Here is a 24,155-nt window from a genome sequence, read left to right on the forward strand (position 1 = left end):
TCAAAATTGACTACCAGTTTTCGGCAAATATTGCGAGTAAATAAGAGCTGATAGTCAATTAAATATGCTAGTGGTTATTTATTTGCAAATCAATTTATAAGAATATTTCAAATTTTATTCGTTCACCATGATAACAGATGCAAACGTGTCTTATGCGGCTGCCTCTGTTTGATGCATGTCCATAAAGTGGGGATTCAGTTGTAAACATTGTACTTGTTGGCTCGGAAAGAATGTTTCCACTGCAGAAAATGAGTGGAGAACTGATGTTTCTAACCAAGATTTGTTTCAGTTTACTTATACTGATGGTTTTATACGGTGAGGCTATCTATATTTCGAACTTTATCTGCATTCCAACACGTTCTTTTAGGACGACGACTACCCGCCAACCACCATGCTTTTTCTTGAGTTGCCCATTCATAAATCATAGGCTTACAAAAGATTTTCGAATTTGGTATCTGTTTAAGAGAATTCAGCTAAACATAGTGCTATGCTTATTACCGACTTTTAAATGAAAAAGTGCAATTTACAATTCTTACCAATAAATTTATAGAATTATATAAAGCAGTAATTCCAAGACATCGAAAACAAACCCAATCAAAGAATTGGAACAAAATCGTAGGCTGGATTTAATGTTGATTTCAATTATTTTGAAATCTGCCTGTATAAGGATAGAATATTTGCTGTAAATATGGCGTGTATTCCATATAGCCTGTAAGTACAAGTTCTTATCATTAAAAGAGCAATAGTAGCATTTAAAGTGCATTAATAAGGATGACATTTCAAATCCGGAATGCAGCTCTACATCCAGTCTGCAGAGTGTGGCAGATGCAAGTAGAAAATCAGTGTAATGCTTCATGCCCAAATTTGACATTGCTTGCCCACCAAATTCACTTTAGGCACTATTGTTGGATACTCTTGTGTGTGTGTGATCTTATCTTTATAAGGAAATGCACATACCATAATTGACTTTGCTTGCAAAGATCTCATCAAACAATGTCATACTCTGCAAACAGATCTACAGTAACATTGGTGTGCGTTTCCTATACACTGCATACTCCAACCCAACACCAGTTTAAATTTCTTGATTTTGGAGCAGGGAAATCCATTATGAAGTCAAATCTGGTATGTTTATATGTAGGTCCTGAGAAAAATTTTAGTGAAACAGGACAGGATGGGAAGGTCTGGGTCAACACCCAAAAAAATCATTTTTAAGAACATGCCCATTAGATTTCTACACTTAGTCAATTTAGTTTTTTATAACAAGATGAAAAATTGGCTTTTTTGCCTGCTTGCTTTTTTGTTCTGCATCTATGTCTAATTTCTTTCCATCCTTTTACCAACATTCACTCTTGCCGCGGCTCAATGAATGTTGTTTCAAAGTTCTAAGCTCCTAAGTATCAAGCTGAATATTTTCCTTTTTTTATATCATCTTGAGGTTTTTCTGAATATAAAATATTCTTTGTGTCTCTTGTATTCTAGGGCCTGCCAAGGCTGATAAAGAGAATATAATTGAAGGTCCTGATGTGTTTGATTTTGGAATTGCATCTGAGGTAATTCATCACAACAGAAAAATCATTAAACCACTTTACTTTCAAATATGGAGTGTTGTAAAAGTCTGCTCTTTACTAACCCAGCTTTTGTTATACATGTTTATAAGCAGAATTTGCCCTGCTTGTAGATTCATAATTATTTCCAAGGATTATAGGCAGTGGCAGACACTTGGGGGGTGAGGGGGGTGAGAGGGGGGGTGACCACCCCCAATACTTTAGAGGACAATGGTTATTTGTTCTAAAACAATGAAAATGTGGCATCATCTTATTAAAACAATAGGCTTGCCCCCCCCCAATATTTGATCAAGTTTCCCGCCCCTGATTATAGGCAGTGCCAAAATTTTAATATTTTCATAGACCATTGTCTAAAATATCTTAGAAAGTTCTATAGCTTGTACATCTCATCAATGAACTGAGCATAGAAAGGTACAAAGGTGAGCTTACTGTTTCTCAGAGAAAGCTTAGTCTTGATGTTCTCCTTAGTTTGACTACCATTAATAGTGACTTTGATTTTCCATAGGCAAATAAAACAACTCAGAGAAGTCTGTCAAAATTAGGTAATTTGATGATTCTTTTATTTATATTGTTCAACCATTGATTCAAAAATAAATAATTATATAAATCTTGATAGCAATATATGGACTTTATTTTTTTGTAAATTTATGCCGTCTATAATTTTGATTGAAATTTTTATTTTGTGTTTATGGATTATAGAACATAAATTTTACTTACACTAAGTAATATCCAGCATTCTTCAATTTAAAGGCTTTTGTGTAACTGGCATTCTTTGCAGTAGCTGTTTTCTTACGCGAGAAGAAATGGGCTGTATTTTGATTTTCATGCAGCACAATATTAGGCCAGATTTGAAAAATTGTTGCAAAGCATATGGGTTGCGGAAGATCATTTAATAATGTTGCTGTAACATGTTTTTGCGTAAGTCAAATTGAGAATATCAGATCTATGAAATTTTAAGTATCACTTGGACAACATACCGTCTTTTGGTATCACCTTTTATTGAATAGGTTAGTGTGTGTCAATATAAATCATTTATTAACAAATATGTGATATCTTTTTAATGCTGCTCTAAACATGTTTCACTAATTTCTAGATTTAAGAAGCATCCTTATCATTATTAGAAGTCAGCATTACAAGTATCACAAACAAAAAGCTATAGAACTGAAAAAGAATCTTCTGTACCAGGCAGAGCAACTAAATAGAGAGAAAGTTGGTATATTTCTTTGAACTGTCTAGTATAATATGTAAAAGCTAAACATATTCTTCTTTTCTGAATAGCCACTGTGTTTTGCAGGGCAGTTAGTTTGATGGGGCTAGAGGGGGTTAAAGTCCTACCAATAATAACCAATGTTTATTTGAATAACAGGGTATTTCAAAGGAAGGAACCAATGGCTTGCTCTCTTCTTTCCAACGGGACTTCAATAATGTTCAGCAATAAATTCATAACATATCAAGAATTATCCTCAACTTTGAATGTTTTTTCCATCTTTTGTTGACCAGTTGTAGATGTTATGACTAATGCTTTATCTGTTTTTTCTTTATCCTTTTCTTTTTTGTTATTGCAGGTTTTGTGATTCTAAAATGTTATCTCTTTTATAAGTTTGTCATTGATTTTTGAAATGTAAAATTTGATGTGAAATTTTAAAATGAAGTAAAGGCTCCTGAACCTTCTTTTGTCTAAAGGAAAGGTGTTTATGGATTATCAAGATTTTAGAAATACACTTCTCTTCATTTTTCAATTTTTGACTACTCGCATCACAATGATTGTTGGTTTATCTTCTAGAATAAATTAGATGTCCTAATGACACATGAAAATTGGTGTCCATATGGCTCTTGGACAATATTACCAATCATCAAAATGTATGTTGTGCCAATTTCTCATTGCTCTTTGTATGCTATTTTGACTTCTACTTTGCTCCTTTTTCAGCTTGAATCTGAGCCTCTTTTTGAATTAGGACTTCTATTTACTTTTTAACTGAAACATCCTACACATAATAAGCAATGCTGGATGGTATTATAGAATCTTCGTAACATAAAACGATTTATTACTTTTGTAAGGTCAATAATCACATAAAATGTTTATTGTGATTTTTCTTTCAACATCTCTTACCTATAGGTTTCAAGTTTTAAGAGTGAAAATGCTAATAAATAAATGGGGCTTCTCTTCAAATATATTCCTTTTTGAGAGTAATGAACAATCTTTTTAACACAGTGTTTCTAGGGATTACTCAAAAGGGAAGAAGTGGGTATTTTTCTGTGAAGATACAACAGAAGTGAATCTTGAAAAACTGCTGCAGGTGTTGGAGTCATACCAAGATAATAAGGCTAGTATCTGATTACATTTTCATAATTGCAGTTACTCTAGAGTACATAATAAACAACAAGGAATAGATTAATCAGGAGGTTGGCAGTCTTTTTCAAGATTAATAATCAGGTTTGGTATAAACCGAGAAGATGGAAGAAAAAAGACAACATTAGTTTTGTTGATAATGGAGCAAACAATGCTCTGTGATCTTCTAACAAATTTTATTCCTCTAATTTTGAATATTTTTTTCATTTTTCATAGCACATTTGTTTTCATGCGCTTTTGTAAACTGAGAAGTCATTCTAATTTATCAAAGATTTGTAATCTTATTTTGTTAGGGATTTTATACAGTGATCAATCTTCAGTGATGAAATTGGAAAATTTGGTCTTTAGTTTTCCATATAAGAAGTAGAGTGTCAAGCTTTATAAATTAAGTGATAAACATAGAAAATATGTCTTTGCCTAGTTTTTCAAAAATTGATAAGCAGTGGCCAGTGGGAGCAGTTATTCATGATCTAGCATACTTTTATCTTTAAATTTTATATGATTGAGTTTTTTTTCAAAATGCAAGGTGATTTTAAGGCAATGTTTGTCTTCCTGGATGTTTCCTTTCACTAATTTGCTCTTGAAAACCCATGTTTTATCAATTGCACTTACTTTCACAGGAATGGTTTCTTGGCCATGCATTAAGAGACACAGAGCCAGCCATTATTCACCACTTTGCTTTCTTTGAAGACCCTTCAAAGTTTTCGTTCCCCAATTTTTGGGCAGGATGGGCAATATCAACTCCATTGCTAAATTGGTATGTCGTATTTGCAGATATATAAAATATATAGCAAAATCTGCAATATTTATTGCTGAATTCCTAGAGTACTTTCTGAAGAAAACATTATTAAATTTTCTTAATTAGGTTATTGAAGTAAAAATGCATGGACTGCTTCATTAACCATAGTTGACTACTGATCCTTTCAAGTCATGTTCCTTAATCTTATAAAAAAATGAGTTTCAGCAATATGAGAAAGGTATAGAAATCTTCACGAGATTAAAGTCTAACATAGCAATTAATGATATTTTAACTTAAAATATTGCACAAATATAAGCAAACGTTTATTTATCGCTCATGATTGTAGCGCTACATACGTTTTTAGTTTCTCGTCTTTAAACATGATCAATTTTGAAACTGCTAACATGTGCTTTTAGATAATATTTGATTTTTGGTTGCATTCAAAGGTTGCAAAAACGGTTGGAAGAGGATAAACCAACAATGGACTTCTCGATCGATGTTCAGCATGAGATTGCAATGTATATTTATAAGAAAGGCAAAGGATTTAACTTGACAAATATCAAAGAATTCTGTATCAACAAACCTCTTCAGGAGTCCTCCTGTGCTACAACTGTAAACAAACAAACTCCTAACTGTGGCCAGGTTTCCAGTGATGACATACTGGTCAGTGTAAAAACATGTGAAAAGTTTCACGAAGAAAGACTGCCGATTGTTCTTAAGACTATTGGCAAAAAAGCAAAGCACATTAAATACTACAGCGATAAAGCAGATACTAAGATACCTACTGAATTCATTGGGGTGAAAAACACCGAGAGTGGACACTGTACAAAGCTTTATAACATTATTATGAAGGCACACACGGAAGAAGGTTTAAAGACAAAGCCTTGGCTTGTGATTATAGACGATGACACGATCATAAGGTAAACAGTGTGATGTTTGTGAAATAAATAAACAGCTTATTTAGTGGGACAGTTGCCTGACGATCGTATTGAAGGTGAAACTCAAAGTTGCAACAGTAAACGCTTTATGAAGCTGACTGTTATCGATCTGTTAATAATGCTCGATGCTGTTAAGAAAGAGCTGTGCAAACTCTGTCCAAGTTTTTCTGTCTTATATAGGCAGAGCTGTACACGCTTTGGTGTGAAGAACAAGACGGTTTTTACCTCAACTTCTAGTTTCAGGCTTGAAGTGATCATCAGGCAATTATCAAGTAAACAGCAATGATTATTATGTCTGTATTACCAGGACCTACGGAGTCTTTAGCCTCCCCCCTCCCCCTTCCCCCCCCCCCCCAATAATTTCCAAAATGTCCTTAAAACCATGCAAAAACTGCCCTTGTCCTGGTTTTAAGCATGTTTAGCCCCCCTCCCCAAGAAAAGCGTTCTAGCCCCTCAATCTATAATATGATCCGCGGTCGTTGTTTATCACAGGCAGTTTATGAATAATTACCAACTGGCGGACCTTTGAAATTTTATTATATCCATTTTTCTCTAAAATTACTTTTAAAAACCCAATGACTAAGCCATCCAAGCAGTCAAACTAGCTTTTTGTTTTATAAGATGTGATTTTGTAAGGAATATTAGAGATCGATTGCTAACTATCCTCTATTTGGTCATCATTGCACAATTACCGCTTCAATTTTTTCTACCATAGGATTTTTTTGACCTCATAATATCTATTATTTGTTATTCATTTATTGAAGCAACATCAAAACCAATCATGTTCCAGTAGTTTAACGAAATTCGCTTACAATTAAAACCCTTTGCAAATATCCATCATCATTACTATAAAAAACCTTTATTGAAGAAACGACAAGCTGGTATTCTCAGTATATAAGTATATAATTTGATACCTAAGCAGTATCATTACCCATTGTATCTCGATGTTACTTAATGCCTATTCCCTTATTATTCAGCTTTTCTCGGCTACAACGAGCACTAGCGTGCTACGACCCAAAGGATCCAATTCTGTTAGGAGAAAGGTATGGATATGGGATCAATTATAACTCGTTTGGTTACGAGTACATTACCGGAGGAGGAGGGTGAGTAATTATTGATTCTCGAAACAATCCAACTTTCGAAATAAGCCAGCTTTCGAAATAAGCCAGCTTTCGAAATAAGCCAGCTTTCGAAATAAGCCAGCTTTCGAAATAAGCCAGCTTTCGAAACAAGCCAGCTTTCGAAACAAGCCAACTCTCGAAATAAGCCAGCTTTCGAAATAAGCCAGCTCTCAAAATAAGCCAGCTCTCGAAATAAGCCAGCTTTCGCAACAAGAAACTCTCGAAATAAGCCAGCTTCCGAAATAAGCCAGCTCTCGAAAAAGCCAGCTCTCGAAATATGCCAGCTTTCGAAACAAGCCAGCTCTCGAAACAAGCCAGCTTTCGAAACAAGCCAACTCTCCAAATAAGCCAGCTTTCGAAACAAGCCAACTCTCGAAATAAGCCAGCTTTCGAAATAAGCCAGCTCTCGAAATAAGCCAGCTTTCGAAACAAGCCAACTCTCCAAATAAGCCAGCTTTCGAAACAAGCCAACTCTCGAAATAAGCCAGCTTTCGAAATAAGCCAGCTCTCGAAATAAGCCAGCTCTCGAAATAAGCCAGCTTTCGAAACAAGAAACTCTCGAAATAAGCCAGCTTCCGAAATAAGCCAGCTCTCGAAATATGCCAGCTGTACTGATGAAATCGATTGAGTTTGCTGGAAGACCTAATAGGAGATCAAGACGTCATGTAACATGATGGAATAAATAAGCAAAAATTGCGAGCATTGCACGAACTCATTACAAGCTTTACACAAATTACCTAATCTAAAACGACAGTCTATCTTTCAGTAAGAATTTACGAAATTCTTAACTCATTCAACGTGTCATGCTAATATAGCATCTATTCATCATTTGTGATGATCTTGAGAAATCTCTGTTTAAAGCTGAGATTCCTTAAACACCTGCATTTCTTCCACAATATTTTTTTTAGCTTCCCATATTTGAATAAAAATTTTTTGCCGCTCAAAATTGAAATATTTTAAAAATTGGGCAGCAACGTGAGCTCTTGTAGTATTCAGATTGAATCGATTCATCTTTATTTACACTCTTTATGTGCGAGGTTACGTCCTTGCAATAGGCAGTCTAAAGAAAGATCTTTTTCATATCACATCAGTTTTTTGTGCAGTATAAGAGAAGTCTTGGACTTGGAATTTTCTAATGGAGACATCTTGTTTTTCTATACGTTTCTCTAGAAAAGTCTTATTTTATAGATTTTATTTGAGAAAAGACTAAAAGTACCAAAGCATTTTTTCCACTAATTTTTCAATTTACTTGCACATATTGTAATTCAAAGGAGAAGTCGATTCTCTAACCCGACGAAAAAACGACTGAAATGTTTACACTTAGTTATTCAGATGCTTTTATTTTGACATCAGCATTTCTATTAACTTTTAACTTTTAAGATCAGTTCTATTGTGTGCGTTTGTGAAGACTGTTAATTCACCGAGAAAATCTAGCTTAACTGACTGTGTTAAACACAAGGCATCGTTTTCTTCAAGTTGCATTATTTTCATCTCTGTTTGTCTCTTTATAGAATGATTCTTAGTCGTCGTGGCATAGAATTACTGGTAAAAAGTGGTTGCCGCTGTTCGTCCGATGATTCCCCGGATGATATGTGGCTAGGCATGTGTTTCAGGAATATGGGCATTCCCTCAGTACATAATCCTTCCTTCCATCAGGTAACTTTTGAAATAAACTTTGAGACCAAATTTTTTAACCTATTTCTATGCATGTTGATTTTTTTGTCTAGGTAAAAAAGTCGTCTCACCTTTTTCATTTATGGGGTTTTCAGCTCTGTAGCACATACTTAATTGTTCTTATGAACAAATCATCTTACGTATTTTCAATAGAGAATTACATCAATCTCATTGATTTCAAATCTACACTACTGTCTTTCTTCCTCGTGATAAAATTTTAGGTATTGAAATATGCAAGCACAATACAAACATGATGAATGTACGTTTTGTAAACTTTTTGCATGAGATTCATTCTTGTCTTTCTTGTTGACGCAAAAAAATCCATATAGATAAGCAGTTTCAAATGTCGATGAAATTCGAGAGGGTTAGCATTGAAATTGAATTAAAATGGTTCTTATTTTGAAGCAATTTTTAAATTTTACCAACTTCGATACTCGATATTCTCACGAGGTTCTTTCTTGGCTGAGAAATTGTGTGAAAGCTGCTTTTTTCGCTCTATAACTTTTTGTATGATCTTTTTTCCAGGCCCGGCCGTCCGAATATGTCCCAGAATTGCTGCAGCATCAATATTTGGTTTCTTTTCATAAACATTATTTAATTGATCCAATGAATGTTTATAAACAGTATTTGAAAGATGATTGAATAGCATTGTCTTTGAAATGAATACAGCTGAAATAACCCGTTAAGATTCCAGGGAAAATGAGTATGTTCGGTAAGAAAAATGTTTCTCTACTCCGAAATAAGTTAATTTATCGTTAGATTTTGAGTCAGCTCTGCATTGACGTTAAACCTGTTTTTGATTGTTTATTTGATTGTTTGATTGTTTGAAATACTGTTAGGTTAACCCAGTTTTATTTGAAATTTTAAAATTCCTTAGCCTTTTTTTGACCATTCCTCATATCTGAAAAGTCCTTTGTTTTTATACCGTAGAATGCGTGTCAGGTATTGAAAACAGCCTTTTCTGTTTTTTTTGGTTTTATCCCCAAAACAGAAACTCGGTTTAGAACTGCAAAATCAGAGACTAGCAAAACATCAAGAGCTTTTTAATATCCTACACGAAAACAGTTTAACCAATCTACTGTGCTTAAATATCTTATGCATGTGTAACCCCAAACTCGATGATATTCGAAGAACAAAGTGTCATGTAAGCATAGAATTTTAAAGCCGACTTGCAGCGCAGTACTATGTCAAGCTAAAACCCCAAAATTCACACGCCTGATGAGTTAATCTGACAACTGGTCCAGTATTCAACTCTTTTGATGAGTTAAAAATTGACATCGTTCATTTCCGTACCCATCCGTCCCATTTAAATACTTTTTCCCATGGTCCTTTTCTCTCCTCCGATTAATCCTGGTGGCGCAGTTTCCCAAAAAAGTCTTATTAATAGACATTGTCATGATACTTAATAATACCATTACGAAAGCTTCTATTAATTATTATGAAAATTCCTATTGGGCTATTTTATGTTGTTGTGTATATGTGTTTCAAAAACAGAATTAATTGTTAATAGCGTGACAAGGTACTCTGTCAAAGCATATATCTAATGTTTTGCGTTTAAATTAACTATTATTGAATCAAGCTATCTATATTTTTAATTTAGAGGAATATTGTTCCAGCTCATAGTAGAGTATATTTATTTCAAAATAAGATCTGGGCTGCGTTTTAAGAATTGCACGTTTTCTTCATTCTTACCCCTTTTATTTGATTCAACGATGACAGAAAGTAGAAGATCAAGCTTGTCTAGAAAATATTCACCGATTTATTCAATATGCTGATACTTGTCGTATGGTTATAAGAATATATAGAGATGAGATTCAGGCGTAGCGCAGCCACTTATGGGGAGTCGGGAAAAAATGTTCTTTAGGCTGAATGAAAAGCCTTTATCCTTCGATAGACTTTTAATGCTTATTTCGTTTTTATGAGATGTTCCTAATAAAGAGCTTTTCCTTTGGAGTTTAGCTTCGAACGCTACAATTTTGCATTGTTATGTTGAATTATTCAAGGATCCATGTTCCTTTACCACGACCTTTTCCGATGATTTTAGAAAGAGTATTTACTTTTTACCTAAAACATTTCCCTATTGCTATCTACCATACGAAGAAATGCAACATGCCAAAAAAGTATTTGCCTGAACGAACCTTCAAAGATAAGAAAGCCAAAAAATATTTTACCAGTCGTTTGAGACTATACAATAAATTTTTATCTAGCTTTACCCGTTATAATCTCTTATTTCTCAGTTTTTAGAGTTTGCTCGTGGTTTTATAGTCCTTATTCCTTCAAAAGAAATGTTTAACTAAGAAAATAAGTTGAAAATAAGAAAATAAAACTTCGAGAAATTTTTACATATCAGTCACAAACATTTGAGTAATTCACACACTACGTTCAACAAAATCGCCGACGCATTTTTACCAAATTCATTCAAAATCATACCTAAAACGCAATTTGAATGCGATAAACTGCCACTGAAATGTCTCGTTAACTGCCACTGAAATGTAGCATCAAAAATGAACAAGAAAGTTAAGCAACTTAAAAGGTTCCGTTCACTACAACCTTAAGTCCTTAAAATATCTATTTCCAGGGTATCCTACCAAGTTGCACCTAGGGAATGGCTATTTGGGGAACAGGACCATCCTTTGAACCAATTGAGACAGTTCACAAGAGAGCAACAAAGATAATACACAACTTACCTAAATCAACACCTGCGGATAACATTCTCGAAAAAGCAAGTTGGAAAATTGTTGACTATATCTATAAAAGACGCGTAGCATGCCTGACTCACAAAATATACAACAACAAGTGCCCTAATGCCCTGAAAGATTTAGTAATAAAAACAAAATCTCAGAGATCATCTAAGAACAGTTGCAAAGTGGATCTCACCCGATCAAAAACAGATGCTGGCAGAAATTTTGTCAAGCATAATTGCTTGAAACCGTTAATTGGAATAGACTGCCGCCATCAATAACGATTCAGAAAAGCTATCTGACCATAGCAAAATATTAGATAGCATCTTCTTTGGACAAGTATCCACCATATCGTATACCGACTCAAATTTTATCTACTTTTAAATTAAAAAAACCATTCATGTAAATTAGAAATATTTATTTATCTAAGCTATTCAAAACTTTTAACCTTTACTTATGAGCTAAATAGCAGGTTCACATCAGCGAAAGCTGCCATTTAGATGACCTGAATTGTTAAATAAATAATGTATGTATGTATGTATGCATGTATGCATGTTACATAATTGAGTTGCCTCTCGCTATACTGCATTTTACACCATGTCATTTATGTATCCAAGGTCCTGATTCCATATATCAAAGAACTGGATTATCGTTTCTATTACATTAAATGCTAGCAAAAACTATGCTGTTATAGACTTTTCAATAGGGCTACCATCCAAATAAGCTAAGAGATGGCAACTTCTAGAAGCCGCACCCAATTCCACACCCAAGAACCCAACCGATATGCTTGCATTCATGTTAAAGATTCTGTGTTGCATCTTTTCAGTTCCCCTGAAATCTCTCTGTATTTTAACGATTTGGCCTAAGCCCCGAAACACCCCTCCCCGCCACCCTTGCCTTTAAAGTTAGATGATATCCAGTGGCGTCGCCAGCCACTGGTCGCCAGCTCGAAAAAACTGGGGTGGACAAAAACAAATTTTCTCGGCCACGCCCTTCAGACTCTCGAAAATTCCTTATTTAGTATCTTTTATCAATTTTGAAATTTTTGGACAAGCAAATTCTCAAGCAGCATTTTTCGTAACGGCCCAGCCCACCCCGTGGCGACGCCACTGATAATATCATTTATTGTAATTGCAAGTTGAAGAATAACATTATAATTTAAACGGGCTGTTCTGTAAAAACTTCTTAATGAAGTTCAGTTTCGTGTATCATTAATCCGGCGTGAATCACAAATCTAACCTCATTACGGAAATAAACTCGTTTTGAATACCATTACCAAAATCAACATCTTTAGGAAACCAGTGGGCATAAGGAGAGGGCAATTACTAAAACAAACACAATATCAGCATAAAATGGAGATCAACAAACGTATGGAACAGACTTCATTGGAGAGAAGACCATCAAGCATGCAGGTGACGACTGGGTTTGGCCCTGAGAGAGAAAAATTTGAGAAAGAACAGGTAATCTCAATATGAGTAGACCCGCCTCTTTACCGCTTTCCGTTTAGGCCTGTCAAGTTTCCCTTATTGTTGTTTGTATAAACTATTTAATCGACCATACATGCGATCGAAAAAAAAATCTTTAAGAATCAAAGAACTGCTATTTCAGAAATGGTTTTGATAAAATGCTATTTCAGCGTCTTTTGTTGTTGATATATTTAAGTTTAGAAAAGTAGGCTTTGTTTATATATAAGCATTATTCTATTGTTCCTGTTCAGGCTTCAACAATATAGCAGTTATATATGTTATAACATTAACTTGTTTAACGATATTATAATTTTTATCTTAAATTTGTTCAAAATAAGATGCTATATAAATCTGGCTTCAAATCTGGAACAGCATCTCAGTCCTTTTTGATGTCAAAAGAACGCTGGAAAACAAATCATCAGTTTTATTTGCTGATATGTTAACAGAATACAAACACGAATTTCTTTGTCAAAAATTTGCTTATGAATGTGGTCATCTGTCACTAACTGTCCATATTTAGTAAATCAACAACTAGTTTGTATATTAAATCAACTATTTGGCCTATTGACTTATTAAGATCATGCAGATATATTTGAATGACAAAAAAGCTAGAAAATTGTGATATTTTGTAGCATGTCTCTGTGGTAACCACAATGTTCCATGTCATGACTTAATACCTAAAGACTTTAACATGTTTGGGATTTAAAGCACCCTGAAAATGTGTCTTCCTGTAACATTTTAGTTGTCACAATCATAGATATATACACTTTTTAATTATATTCATTTGGAAAAGTTTTGCATGGATACATAGTAAAAAACCCTGTACAATCAGCAGTTATGTCAGGACCAAAACATCATGGAACAATAAAAGTATATAAGATAAGGGGATGGAGAAGTCCTTTAAGAAGTATGCTAGCCCGTAAGTCTAAAGAAATTATTGGATTTCAGCTACAAATTGGGTTTGACTGCACAACTTTTCAGATTTGTGTCTGAATTTCATGTGACTATAAACAGAAGTTTAACTTCAAATGGAATGCATAATATTCCAACATTTGTCTTTAATTTAAACAATAAAAAACCTTATGTCATAATTTATGAGAGCTTCAAATAGAAAGGTAAAGATGAAAGCAATTAAAGTAAATATTTTTAGATGATAATTGAACAACTATTGAAGCATTTAAAAATCAGCCCAATGAATTGCTCGATTTTACATGATGTGTTTATGTCGGGTTTTCAAAAAAATTCAAGAGTATGAGTTGACAGGGTTGAAACAGGTTTACTAACATTCAGCTATTGATTTCTGCAGGCCTTGCTCTAAGCAAAATGAAGGTGCTCCATAAAAAGAGCCACTTAGAAACTCTAGTTGCTCCATTTCGCACCTCTAAATAAAGTATCCTTGAGAGCATCCTTCGAAAGCTTTGGAAGATCAAGAGCTTCATATCGAAAGCTCCGGAAGAGTGTTAAATAAGAAATTCAACGTTGATACCGAAAAGCGCCACAATATGAAATAACAGAAGATGCCATAAACACTATGTTAATATAAATATAGAAATATGATAAAACAAAATCTCAAAACTGTTCAGATTTTTCTAGATATGTAAGTTGCCATCATTTGATGAGCTCTTATCACTGTCAGTATCACTACTGTTATGTTCAGCTTCAAATATTGCTTCATCAAAACGCATGGATTTGAATCAAACATTTAACTTTGTTTCCTTTTTTATGCTATGCATTATATAAGACACGCTAGAACATCTACAACTCTCGAAAGCAAATGAAAACTGAAAAGCAATGCGATAATTTGGGCGGAAATCTGATCGCTGATTCGCACAGGTTATTTTAAGCTATTAAGAAAAAACAGAAAATATTACTTCAACAGAAGATTATCACTTGCTTGAAAATCAAATGAATTTGCCGGAGAATATGCTTGATGGCCTATGTCCTTAGTGGCTATTAGAGGGTTATTAGATTAAAAATGGTATCAAAAACCAAACGTTGAAATTGCTGAATTTTTCTCAAGGGGTAATCTTATGCAAATCGAAATATCGCAGTCTGTTGGGAAGACTTTTTATATGTGATCAAGTTTATTCAACAAATTCCAAAAATTTATTTTGCATCGTGGTAATATTGCTTATATGTTTTAAGGGGCTCTGTAAATTGCTCTCCAAGGCTTTTTTTTGGGTGCGCTCTAGTTGCGCGCACTTAATCGAGCGCCTTTCCGGGTAAGGCCTGGGTTTCTGTCATATTCAAATCCTTTCCCAAAATTAGTTCAAAATTTTCCTGGAGAGTATTTATTTTTTTGAAGGCTTCTTTTGAAGAACACGGGTTCATTGGTAACTAAAAAATTAAAATCTATTTTACGATAAGGTTATTGAAAATATGCTGCTTTCTCCACACATTTTACTTTTTTCTTATGGTCCACTTGATAGTTTGAAAAAAAAGAAATACTCTAATTCAGAAAATAATGAGTTGTGGCTTTCTTGCCCTCATTTGAATGCAATCATAATTAATCTGATCACCAGCATTGCAACAAAGAGAGACCTCTTGTTTTAATTCTATTTAGACATAATTCTTGTATCTTTAGTGATCAGTTTCATTAATAAGCTGTGCTTCCCTAGATTACAATCATAAATTGTAATTACTATTTGAAGAAGAATATCATTTTGCAAAGTTTTGTAATGATTGTTTCAATGTAAATTCAAGTATCTTTTAAAAAAATCTCTATAATGTCAGTTAGTCAACCAGTGAATGTTTCTTTGAATGGTATCCTGACATCATTTTAGCTATCAGGTCATTATAATCTTTAAAGTAAGAAATTTTTAACCATATTTTTCTTTTATTTGACAATTCTCTTAATCTCTTAATAGACCATTTTGTAGTTGCTGAAACTCAATCTCTGCATTTTTCGTTAGTCAGATGACTGTGTCATCAGACGATTTTGTTAGTTTCCTATTATATACAATAAATATGAATTCAGCACTGTTTATATACCGATAGGCTGCCGGTTTACAAAACTAAATGAACATACAATTAAGTAACAAACATAATGTTTTTGTATACATTTGTAATGTTTCATAATATATTATTTTTAGACTGAATGTCTTACCAAAGCTATAAAGGCAGAGGAGTCATCAGCAAAAGAAAAACATGTGAGAAGTATCTTTTCTAAAGTTCAATAAATGCAAACTAATTGCACTTAAAATAGTTAAGACAGACTTCTGTCTCTTGCAATCATAAGATAAAGGAGAAATGTTTTTTTACATCTGGCTCTTTTTTTAAAAGTGCCCAAAATGAAATCTAAATGAGGCATTTATCAAGTTTATGAACTAAGCTTGTTTTTGGAGTCAGGCTCAAACAGTCACTGGTGTGTGCAGATAAGTAGGGTTCATATTACAGCAGACCTTGACTTGTATTAGAGCTTTACTCTCTCAGGTCACCATATTGCTGTATAATCATTATTATCTTATCAGACTCAGATTCAATGTCTCTTGAACATGATAAAAAGTTCATTCTGATCTATATCAAGTTTTTGCATTTCAAAAATACATTTCCAAAGTTATTTGCTTGACAAAGCACAGGAACCATAATCGGAACATGGCAAGAAAGAGGTTGTTCAACCTTTTGGAATATTCTTGGGAGGATGCCACTACCATCTCAAAATGTCATGTGTTGGAAGGCATTGATGGTATTTCATAAAGTGTTGCGAGAAGGCCATCCAAATGTGAGTTTCTTGCATGCAAAATATTTTGATTCATTACAACAGCTTATTCATTGTGCTTTCTAATTGTTTATTGTAATAAAAATGTATTCCCTCCAAAATGTTATTTTACTAATAAATTTGAATTATTGAATTTTTTTGTTTCTTTTAGTGCCTGAAAGATTCATATGTTTTTAGAAGGACATTAAAAGACCTGTACAGTGTATATGTAAGTATTTGTATTTGTGTTTTGGATTTATTCAGTTTTTGGGTATCAGCTAACTAAATTTTACAAAGTATTGCCCCCTTGAAAAATAATTGAATTTTTGTTTTGCCATCTTTTATCAATAAACTGATTTTGTTGTCAGTGGAAGAATTTCCTGCAATGATAATTTGTTAAAATTTTTTTCATTCACAGAAATTTGCCTCCAACTTATATGGGCAGCTAGTTTCTCATTATTTGAGAGCTTTGCAGTGTAAAGTTGAATTTCATCACAAAGTAAGTAATTAACAACTTTTATCAGTCATGCTTTATAGGCTAAAGAGGGGTTTGCATCCAGTATCCAGTCCTTCTTTTCTCAAAGACTCTCATCCTTTTAGCCCTCTAGGGACAAGAAAAGACAAGCTTTGTTGTGCCTTCTTTTAGAAATACACAGAGTTGGCTTCATATCATGCATTCCATGAAAGATGTCTCTTTTGTCACATTTTTCATAATTTGTTTTCAGCAAATTTTGAAAAGTTCAAGAAAATAATACACATGACCATTGGCCACTGATATAAATTCATATTTTGCTTTTTTTACTTCTGAAATAAATCATGAGGAATTTTTCTTATGTAATTGAGCCATTTGTCATGTTTTATTCAGATTCTCACTTGGTTTCCACAGTTTTAGAGGCCTAATTTGAAAGTCTGTTAGATAGAAGGCCACTACTTTCATATGGTAATCAGTAAATCTTCTTGCCTGAAGGATGTTCAGAAATCTTATTTGCAGCTTAATTTTTTTAGTTTTTCTTGACAGCAAGTCATAAAAAGGCTGTCATGTGGTGATGATTTATGGCAAGCTTTTTAGAAACAACACATGAAAGTCATAACATCCCTTTTCAATGTCAACCGAGAAAAGTCAAAGCTTCACAGAAGATCTCTTTCTGCCATTTAAAGAAATAACTGCATACTTTTGGAAAGATGAAAATACAACATATATACAATCTAGTTTGCTGTGTTTCCACATTCCCATGGTATCTTCAAATTTTGTGGCAACAATGGTTGATTTGGATATCTACAATCATAAAGGACTGTCATTTAATCTAGTCAATGCTCTTTAATGGGAGGAAGTTAATCAAATGTTTACATGCTGCCTGTTTGCTAAAAATCATACATGGATACATTAGCTTTCTTAATTATGTGTTTTTTATTGTTTAAGTATCACAAAATACCTGGATCATTGGTTTTTAATGAAGAGAATCCTTTTAAAATTCCATATCGAGACATAAATGATGTGTAAGTGACTTTAAGTTCTGTTAAGTTTTTCCTTTTTAAATCATATGTTTAATGCATAAGACTTTCAATGCACTTTTGATTGATATGTGATGTTTTGGCAGTTATTTTGTGCAAAGCAAATTGCAATTTCAGCCTTTGGCTGAAACATTCTTCTTACAGTTTTCATTGCCATTGATTTGCAAAAACGCTAACTTGACTTTGCTTTTGATTTTCCTTTTTTCAGATTCCACTTTGCTGTTGAGATTTTTGACTTCCAAGATTTGCTCCTGACACTATACGAAGAAAGTAAGTTTATGAGGTCTTCTTTGGTCTTTTAGCTTATTCTTTCAGTATTGATCGAATTTTTTCTTTGAGATAACCATAAAATGTGATAAATATATAATATTTTCTTGAATTAACACCAGACCTCGATATTTCCCACTCAAATTTTTGTAGCTTTGGTATTTTTGAAGTTTGATTATTTTAAAAGAATCTTTTTCAAGAAGGATGTCTTATATCACTTTCTGATGTGGTCACAATCAATATAGTTTTCTAAAATTTGAAAAGAAAAAAATCAAGGTGTGTTTAGCAATGCTTCCATACTTCTGTCCCTGAAGGGACCAACTAACCTATTTTAAACATAATATTATACGTTATGTAACTGGGAGTTCGTTATCTTAACAAAAGCAACACTCGTGTTTTCTTTAAAGTGTTCAATAATGGTTAAATTACAACTTCCAGTCTCAACGCACGACAATATAACGAGTCTATAAGTTAAGTAACAAAATTAAATGGATTGTTAGAAACACGAGGTTTCGAGCATTTACTCGTTTTCAAATGACTCGCTAAGAATAGAGTCAAACAAGGTGTACAAGGGAAACAAGGTGCAAAAGAATGAAAGAATGTGAGTTGCATCGTAAACAAAACAAGAATGGGGAAAAGGAGGAGTATAAGAATAGAGTAAGAAAGAAACCTATTGTAGAAGGTCAAAATGCTTATCAAGTCCATTGCCCACATCATTATGTGTTTGTATGGTTTAACTCAAGTCTCAGGTCCTCTCCTGTCTAATAACTGCCACTCCTGTCTAATAACTGCCACTCCTGTCTAATAACTGACACTCGTTAACTCCTCTACTGTCTGATTACTGCCATATCCACATTACGCTTCAACGTTGTTCATAAATTTTAAACTAAGCAGATTTGTTTTGAAGAAACTGCAATAGCTTTTTTCAAGATTATCGTAGTACTCCTATCGCGAACTTGCCAACTTAGAATTGTAAGGTACGACATTATACACGCCAAGACCTTGACATATGGCTCATAATCAACGATATCTGGAAACCTAGAAATTTCATCAGCAAAAGCAAAAGTATGAATACCTCTCTTGAAGAAATATACATATTGAGGTTAAGCTTCCCAAGATCAAACTATCGAACTGAAAGTCAAATCTTATTGTTGGCCATAAGTTTTACGTTGGTCTTGCTGCTTGCGTGAAACATGTAGGAACATGGGACTGTCGTGTTTTATACACTAAAAGCATAATTCATGAAATTAGCTGTATTTTTTGTGAATAAAGTGCAATTAAAATAGTAATTTCAAACTACCACTCTTGCCTTGGTATTTTCTCATATATCTGTAACAGGATGCTTCTTTGATAAATATAGCAAATTGTCCTTGCTTTTACAAATACTGACTTTTGCTTTAGTCATTGCGTTCCAGAAGTAATTGCTTTCAGGTTTTCACAATCTAGAGCTCTCAAATAGACCACACTTTTTTATCGACCCCTGCTAATTTTTTTGGCTTTTTTAATTTGGCCGTCTGTTATTGTTTTGGTGCCTGGAATTCTTGGTTCTTTTTCTTTCCAGTTTTTTTTGTTCACTTCACATGTATTTAACGTTGGTTCACAACATAATCGCAACTACCCAACTAATAAATGCCAACTTATAACGGCAACAATATTGCTAACGATAAACTTGATTTTTACAAGTATCCATTGGAAGTATATGGTGTGTATAGTCTACACGAGCAAGTAAGATCGGCTTGTTAAAATTTTAATTTTGAATTCTTTATAATTTTCTATCAATCGAATATCTAATGGCAATGAATGTCCACAATCCATTACTTCTATAGGATATAGTATCTAACCCATGTTGGTTACATAGACTATATGCAACTTCATTTAACTGAAATATATTTTTCATAAATCCTGGATTTGAGTTGTTTACTGTATTCTTTGGATGTACCATAACATCCATTGTTTTTGAAATAGTATTTTCAAAGCTTGATTTAAAGGCTCTTTCGCAACCGGCAGTTGTCTTGAGAAATTGACAGTGTTTTGTATTTTCATGCTGTCCAATATTAGGCCGGTCTTTTGAATTATAGTCGCAAAGGGCTCGTTTATGAATATTATCACAAGTTTGTCCCATTTTCTGCTACAGTGCATCCATAAATGATGGTAATAATTAAAGTAACTAAGTATATAAATGTTTTCATTAATAGTTTTGATTTATATTCACTCATATTCTCGCCAGGGAATTTATCTTTTTACCCGCTTCTTTGCATATGTTTTTATAAGTTAAGTTTGTTGTGCTGTGTTATTCCAAGTAGTTTGGCATTCTTCATCTCTTCATGTGTGGAGACTTGAGTGTTATTTTAGTCGCTTGTTCAAACGCTATATGAGACCATTGAAGCCAGTTGCAGATGAATGGGCACCGCATAATTTTGATTGGATGACGCTGAACAATACCTTTGAAGCAAAAAGAAAAAATAATAACAGATAGGAATAGAGATTGGAAAAGATGTTTTGACTTTACTTTTGAAAGTGTCTCAACAGCGTAAATTAGCCCTGTAGTAACCTTTGGAGGTGGGGGCGTACATTCAAAACATGTGGTTACCAATTACTAAAAGTATAGTACCAGAATGAAATAAATTAGTTTGATAGTTAAAACCACGACGTTTGGAGCATGTATTTGACTTGATAACGAGTGCGTGCTCAAAACTTCGTATTTTTAACTATCAAACTAATTCATTTCATTCTGGTACTCAATTTATTTGCTAACTATTTTATAGTTATTTTTGATGAAGCACCACGCGCAGCGTACATACTAGAAATATACCTCACTGACCCATTGTTACTTCTTGGTCACAAATCATTTTCCTTTACATTTATTTTGCGCAATTCCTGTCAACTGGTTGGTTGTCATTATATTTGCATCCTAGAACTCAGGCAAGGAATTAGGTGAACGGCCTATTTAAAGGCATAGCTATGATAAGGTGCATGAGTATTGCGTCTGAGTTGCAACGTCCTGTTCTATAAACGGCTTGTTGTAGACTGAATTTTATGGCCTATTTCACTGGTACGGCAGAGAACACCCCTATTGAAATGAAACACCTATTGAGGCCCCACCCCTGTGCTGATTTTCCCATTGTCCTTTACTTGGTAACTTAGCATGCGAGATTCAGAACCATGCTAGAAACAGTGGTGGAAATTATGGGAACATGGACAGTAATATTCTGCCTCTTGGTAGAAATATAGCAGATGCTTAAATGTTCAAACGTGTATTTGTTTATATTCAATTGGTGCATGGCTTCGATAACATTTTGGTATTTTTGGCATCATTCTGCCATTAATGTCTTCATTATCTATCATTTTGTAACGATTAGGGTTTCTTGTTATGACGGTAAAGAACCAGTGAATACTACCCATCTCGCTGGTTGAGTGATGGGCTAGGCCCCGAAATAACGCACAGAAGATACTTCTTCTTTGATGTTATCTCTAATGATTCGACAGAAAAATTAACTTTTTACGAAGACAGACACAAGGCGTTCACTAACGCAACAAGACGTAACAGAATTTTAACAAGCAACGAGTACATTGCTAAATTAATCAAATATAAAATCTAAACTATTACAATTTATATGCACTTGACGTATACAAAGGGAAATTTTCTATAGATTCCCATTCTTTTTCGAGACTCGCCCACTCGCCTTTGAAGCCTCGTTTTGAAAAGAAGCTTGTTGGAACAAGATGGCCGGCCTGGTATGTTGGAAATAAGCTCCGACAAAAGCATGGAGTTTTGTTAGATGCTTTTTCGCAGTGGGCGTTCCACTTGCTGTTTTTTACATGTTGTGTTTTGGTCGTCGGCCTGTGGTCTAAATTTTAGCCAGGCCCCGTTATTTATCATGAAAACAGGTCCGTTTGGTGCCTTCTTGCGGAAAGCCAGAAAATGGTGGACATTCAAGAGCATAGTGGTGTTAATTGGCTGTTTGTATATCAGCACATTTTTAATCATTATGCCGTTAATTTGCAGAGAGCTTGGCTACTCATCTTTTTTTGCGTCGGATAGATTGCAAGAGAAAGTCGATTTGCGTAACAAGGAAAGGTTAGAAGCTTCATTGAACTTTCTGGGAAAGTACGCAAAATCCAATGGGGTTGTCGGAGGTTTGAGAAAAAGGAAAGCTGGGCTGAAGATATGTGTGGCTATATTGTCAAAGAGCCGTTCGAATTCACCTGGATATCTAATACAAACATTCTCAAAGCTTGTCAAAGAAACATATAATTTGACATCATATTTTAATTTGAATGTTATCAATGCTGAATTCCCACCAGAATTAAACAAAGATGCGGTTAAACTGCAAAGCTTCGATATTGGAAATTATTATATCGCTCATAAAGATAATCAAAGGGCCTACTTGGAAGAACTGGATCCATATGATAAGCACAGAGTTGATCTCATTGAAGCACTGAGTGTTTGCAATAGCCGGGCATACCACTTTGCACTTGTACTTGAAGATGATGCCTTTGCAGGAGAGAATTTTGGTTTGGTATTTGACTATTTGTTTCAAAGCTTCTATAAAGATGTTTCACTTGGTTATGTCAAACTATATCACCCAGAAAAATGGCAAGGATTTGGATATGACACCAAGCTAGAACTCAGTTGCGTAGTGGTTGTGACAGTTACTTTGGTAACAACAATATTATTGTCAATTGCCGGGAGAGCAAATTGGAGCTTGAGACAAATATTTCAAGGGCTTGTTCTTCTATTGTTGATCAGTGCATATGTTCTGATATTTGTTTATACATTTTCAAGACAGCATATTTTAGAAACTTTGAAATTTTCAAAATTTACACATTTTATTGTCAATGGTCCTGGCTGTTGCACAAGTGCCATGCTCTACCCAACAAGAGTTTTGGATGAATTGATCAGTTTTCTAAGAACTGGACTTGTTTGCAGCCGAAACAATCCAATTGACATTGCACTTGCTAATTACTTTGAAAGCAATGGAAAGAACAGGTTGCTGGTTGTTCCAAATTTATTCTACCATATTGGCTACTATTCAAGTGTCAGTGGTGCAAAAGACCCCAGAGAGTTTTTTCATCTATATCCACCTAAGATCTAACAACAATTATGTATTTTTAATTATAGCAATAAATTGAATTTTTAATGAAATTTTATTCAGATGTATAGAGGACAACCGACAAAAATCATTTGGAAATAAACAAAGAGAAATCATTCATTCTGGTGGATTTGTATCATATTATAATGTACTGATACAGAATTTAACAATTTAACTTTAACTATGCTACAGCAAAAGTCCCCAACTAAGTGTGCTGGCTATGTTAGGGCTTGGAAGCCCAAGCCCTTTAAAGATTTTTAGGCGGGGCTCAGTCACCCACTGGTAATTTTTTTCAATTTTTGAGCTATCCCCCAACAATGTTCAGCTTTTATGGTAAAAACCATGACACCTCTTTAGCATCAGTGGATTTCTATTATTGCCATTAGCATGGATGGATTTAAGCAGCAATGACTGGGGGGATGTTAGGTAATGATTAGATGTTGGTACTACACCCTTCAGTTGACTGGAAAACGATGGAAACACTCATTTCTAAAATTCTGTTTTTAACTTTAAAATAAAAAAATAAAAAGATAAGTGAAGGAAATTTTTTTGTATCATTTTGTTACTACTGATAACCAGAATGTGTTTTTCACAAAATTGAAGCAAACTTCACCAAATGACGCAAACATATTGGGGAAGGGGGTGTCACATCCCAAAGAATAAATCTGTCCCTGGCCATTGGTAACAGCAGATTTCTGTGAGACAAACTGTACCTGAAATACTATGCTAACTTGTGTTTAAGGTGAAGTGTGGATGTACAATCATGAATTGGATTGTTACTTTTTATATGTGACCTGATCACATATTTTATTCATTTTCTGTTTTGTTCAATGGTATTTTAGTTTAGGGGGTATGCACTGTAATTAAATGGGCACATTATTTCTAGGATAACAGTAACTCTTTTACAGCTACAACAGGATTGTAAACTGTCAGTTAGTCTTGCTTTTTTTATATTTACCCATAAATGCAGCTATATTGAATGCTTATGTTGTTCATTTGAAGACATCATTGTGACTTGAGTATTGCAGTGTCTTTTTTTCTGATTGTGTGTT

General features: G+C 34.0%; 3 protein-coding genes across 3 annotated transcripts in view; all 3 read left to right on the forward strand.

Moving 5' to 3' along the window:
- Positions 1-36: 36 nt before the first annotated feature.
- LOC135683392 (beta-1,3-glucosyltransferase) lies at positions 37-10,056 on the forward strand. Its single transcript, XM_065198629.2, has 11 exons — positions 37-315; positions 1,480-1,550; positions 2,071-2,107; positions 2,659-2,774; positions 3,349-3,425; positions 3,778-3,889; positions 4,536-4,672; positions 5,101-5,574; positions 6,570-6,695; positions 8,225-8,369; positions 8,913-10,056. Exons 1-11 carry the CDS (start codon positions 231-233, stop codon positions 9,027-9,029), a joined length of 1,497 nt encoding a protein of 498 aa, XP_065054701.2. The 5' UTR covers positions 37-230; the 3' UTR covers positions 9,030-10,056.
- Positions 10,057-12,327: 2,271 nt separating this feature from the next.
- The window catches only part of LOC135683099 (huntingtin-interacting protein 1), a 42,510-nt gene continuing 30,682 nt past the window's right edge, over positions 12,328-24,155 (forward strand). Inside the window, exons 1-7 of the mRNA XM_089109546.1 lie at positions 12,328-12,528; positions 15,627-15,690; positions 16,113-16,255; positions 16,404-16,460; positions 16,650-16,730; positions 17,652-17,728; positions 17,952-18,013. Of these exons, the coding sequence (XP_088965672.1) occupies positions 12,421-12,528; positions 15,627-15,690; positions 16,113-16,255; positions 16,404-16,460; positions 16,650-16,730; positions 17,652-17,728; positions 17,952-18,013 (592 nt within the window). The 5' untranslated portion in view covers positions 12,328-12,420. The remainder of the gene's footprint in view (positions 12,529-15,626; positions 15,691-16,112; positions 16,256-16,403; positions 16,461-16,649; positions 16,731-17,651; positions 17,729-17,951; positions 18,014-24,155) is intronic.
- Positions 18,023-24,123, forward strand: LOC135683102 (GPI-N-acetylgalactosamine transferase PGAP4). Its single transcript, XM_065198261.2, has one exon. It carries the CDS (start codon positions 21,790-21,792, stop codon positions 23,104-23,106), a length of 1,317 nt encoding a protein of 438 aa, XP_065054333.2. The 5' UTR covers positions 18,023-21,789; the 3' UTR covers positions 23,107-24,123.

Source organism: Rhopilema esculentum, chromosome 7 (assembly GCF_057945365.1).
Source record: "Rhopilema esculentum isolate cy_ngs chromosome 7, ASM5794536v1, whole genome shotgun sequence".
Taxonomy (NCBI): domain Eukaryota; kingdom Metazoa; phylum Cnidaria; class Scyphozoa; order Rhizostomeae; family Rhizostomatidae; genus Rhopilema; species Rhopilema esculentum.

Excerpts from the sequence above, each read along its gene's own strand:
- LOC135683392 (XM_065198629.2), top strand. The coding sequence starts at position 231 with ATGTTTCCACTGCAGAAAATGAGTGGAGAACTGATGTTTCTAACCAAG. Across the intron at positions 3,426-3,777 it reads ATATTACCAATCATCAAAAT|TGTTTCTAGGGATTACTCAA; the intron begins GTATGTTGTGCC and ends TTTTTAACACAG. Across the intron at positions 4,673-5,100 it reads TCAACTCCATTGCTAAATTG|GTTGCAAAAACGGTTGGAAG; the intron begins GTATGTCGTATT and ends TTGCATTCAAAG.
- LOC135683102 (XM_065198261.2), top strand. The coding sequence starts at position 21,790 with ATGCTTTTTCGCAGTGGGCGTTCCACTTGCTGTTTTTTACATGTTGTG.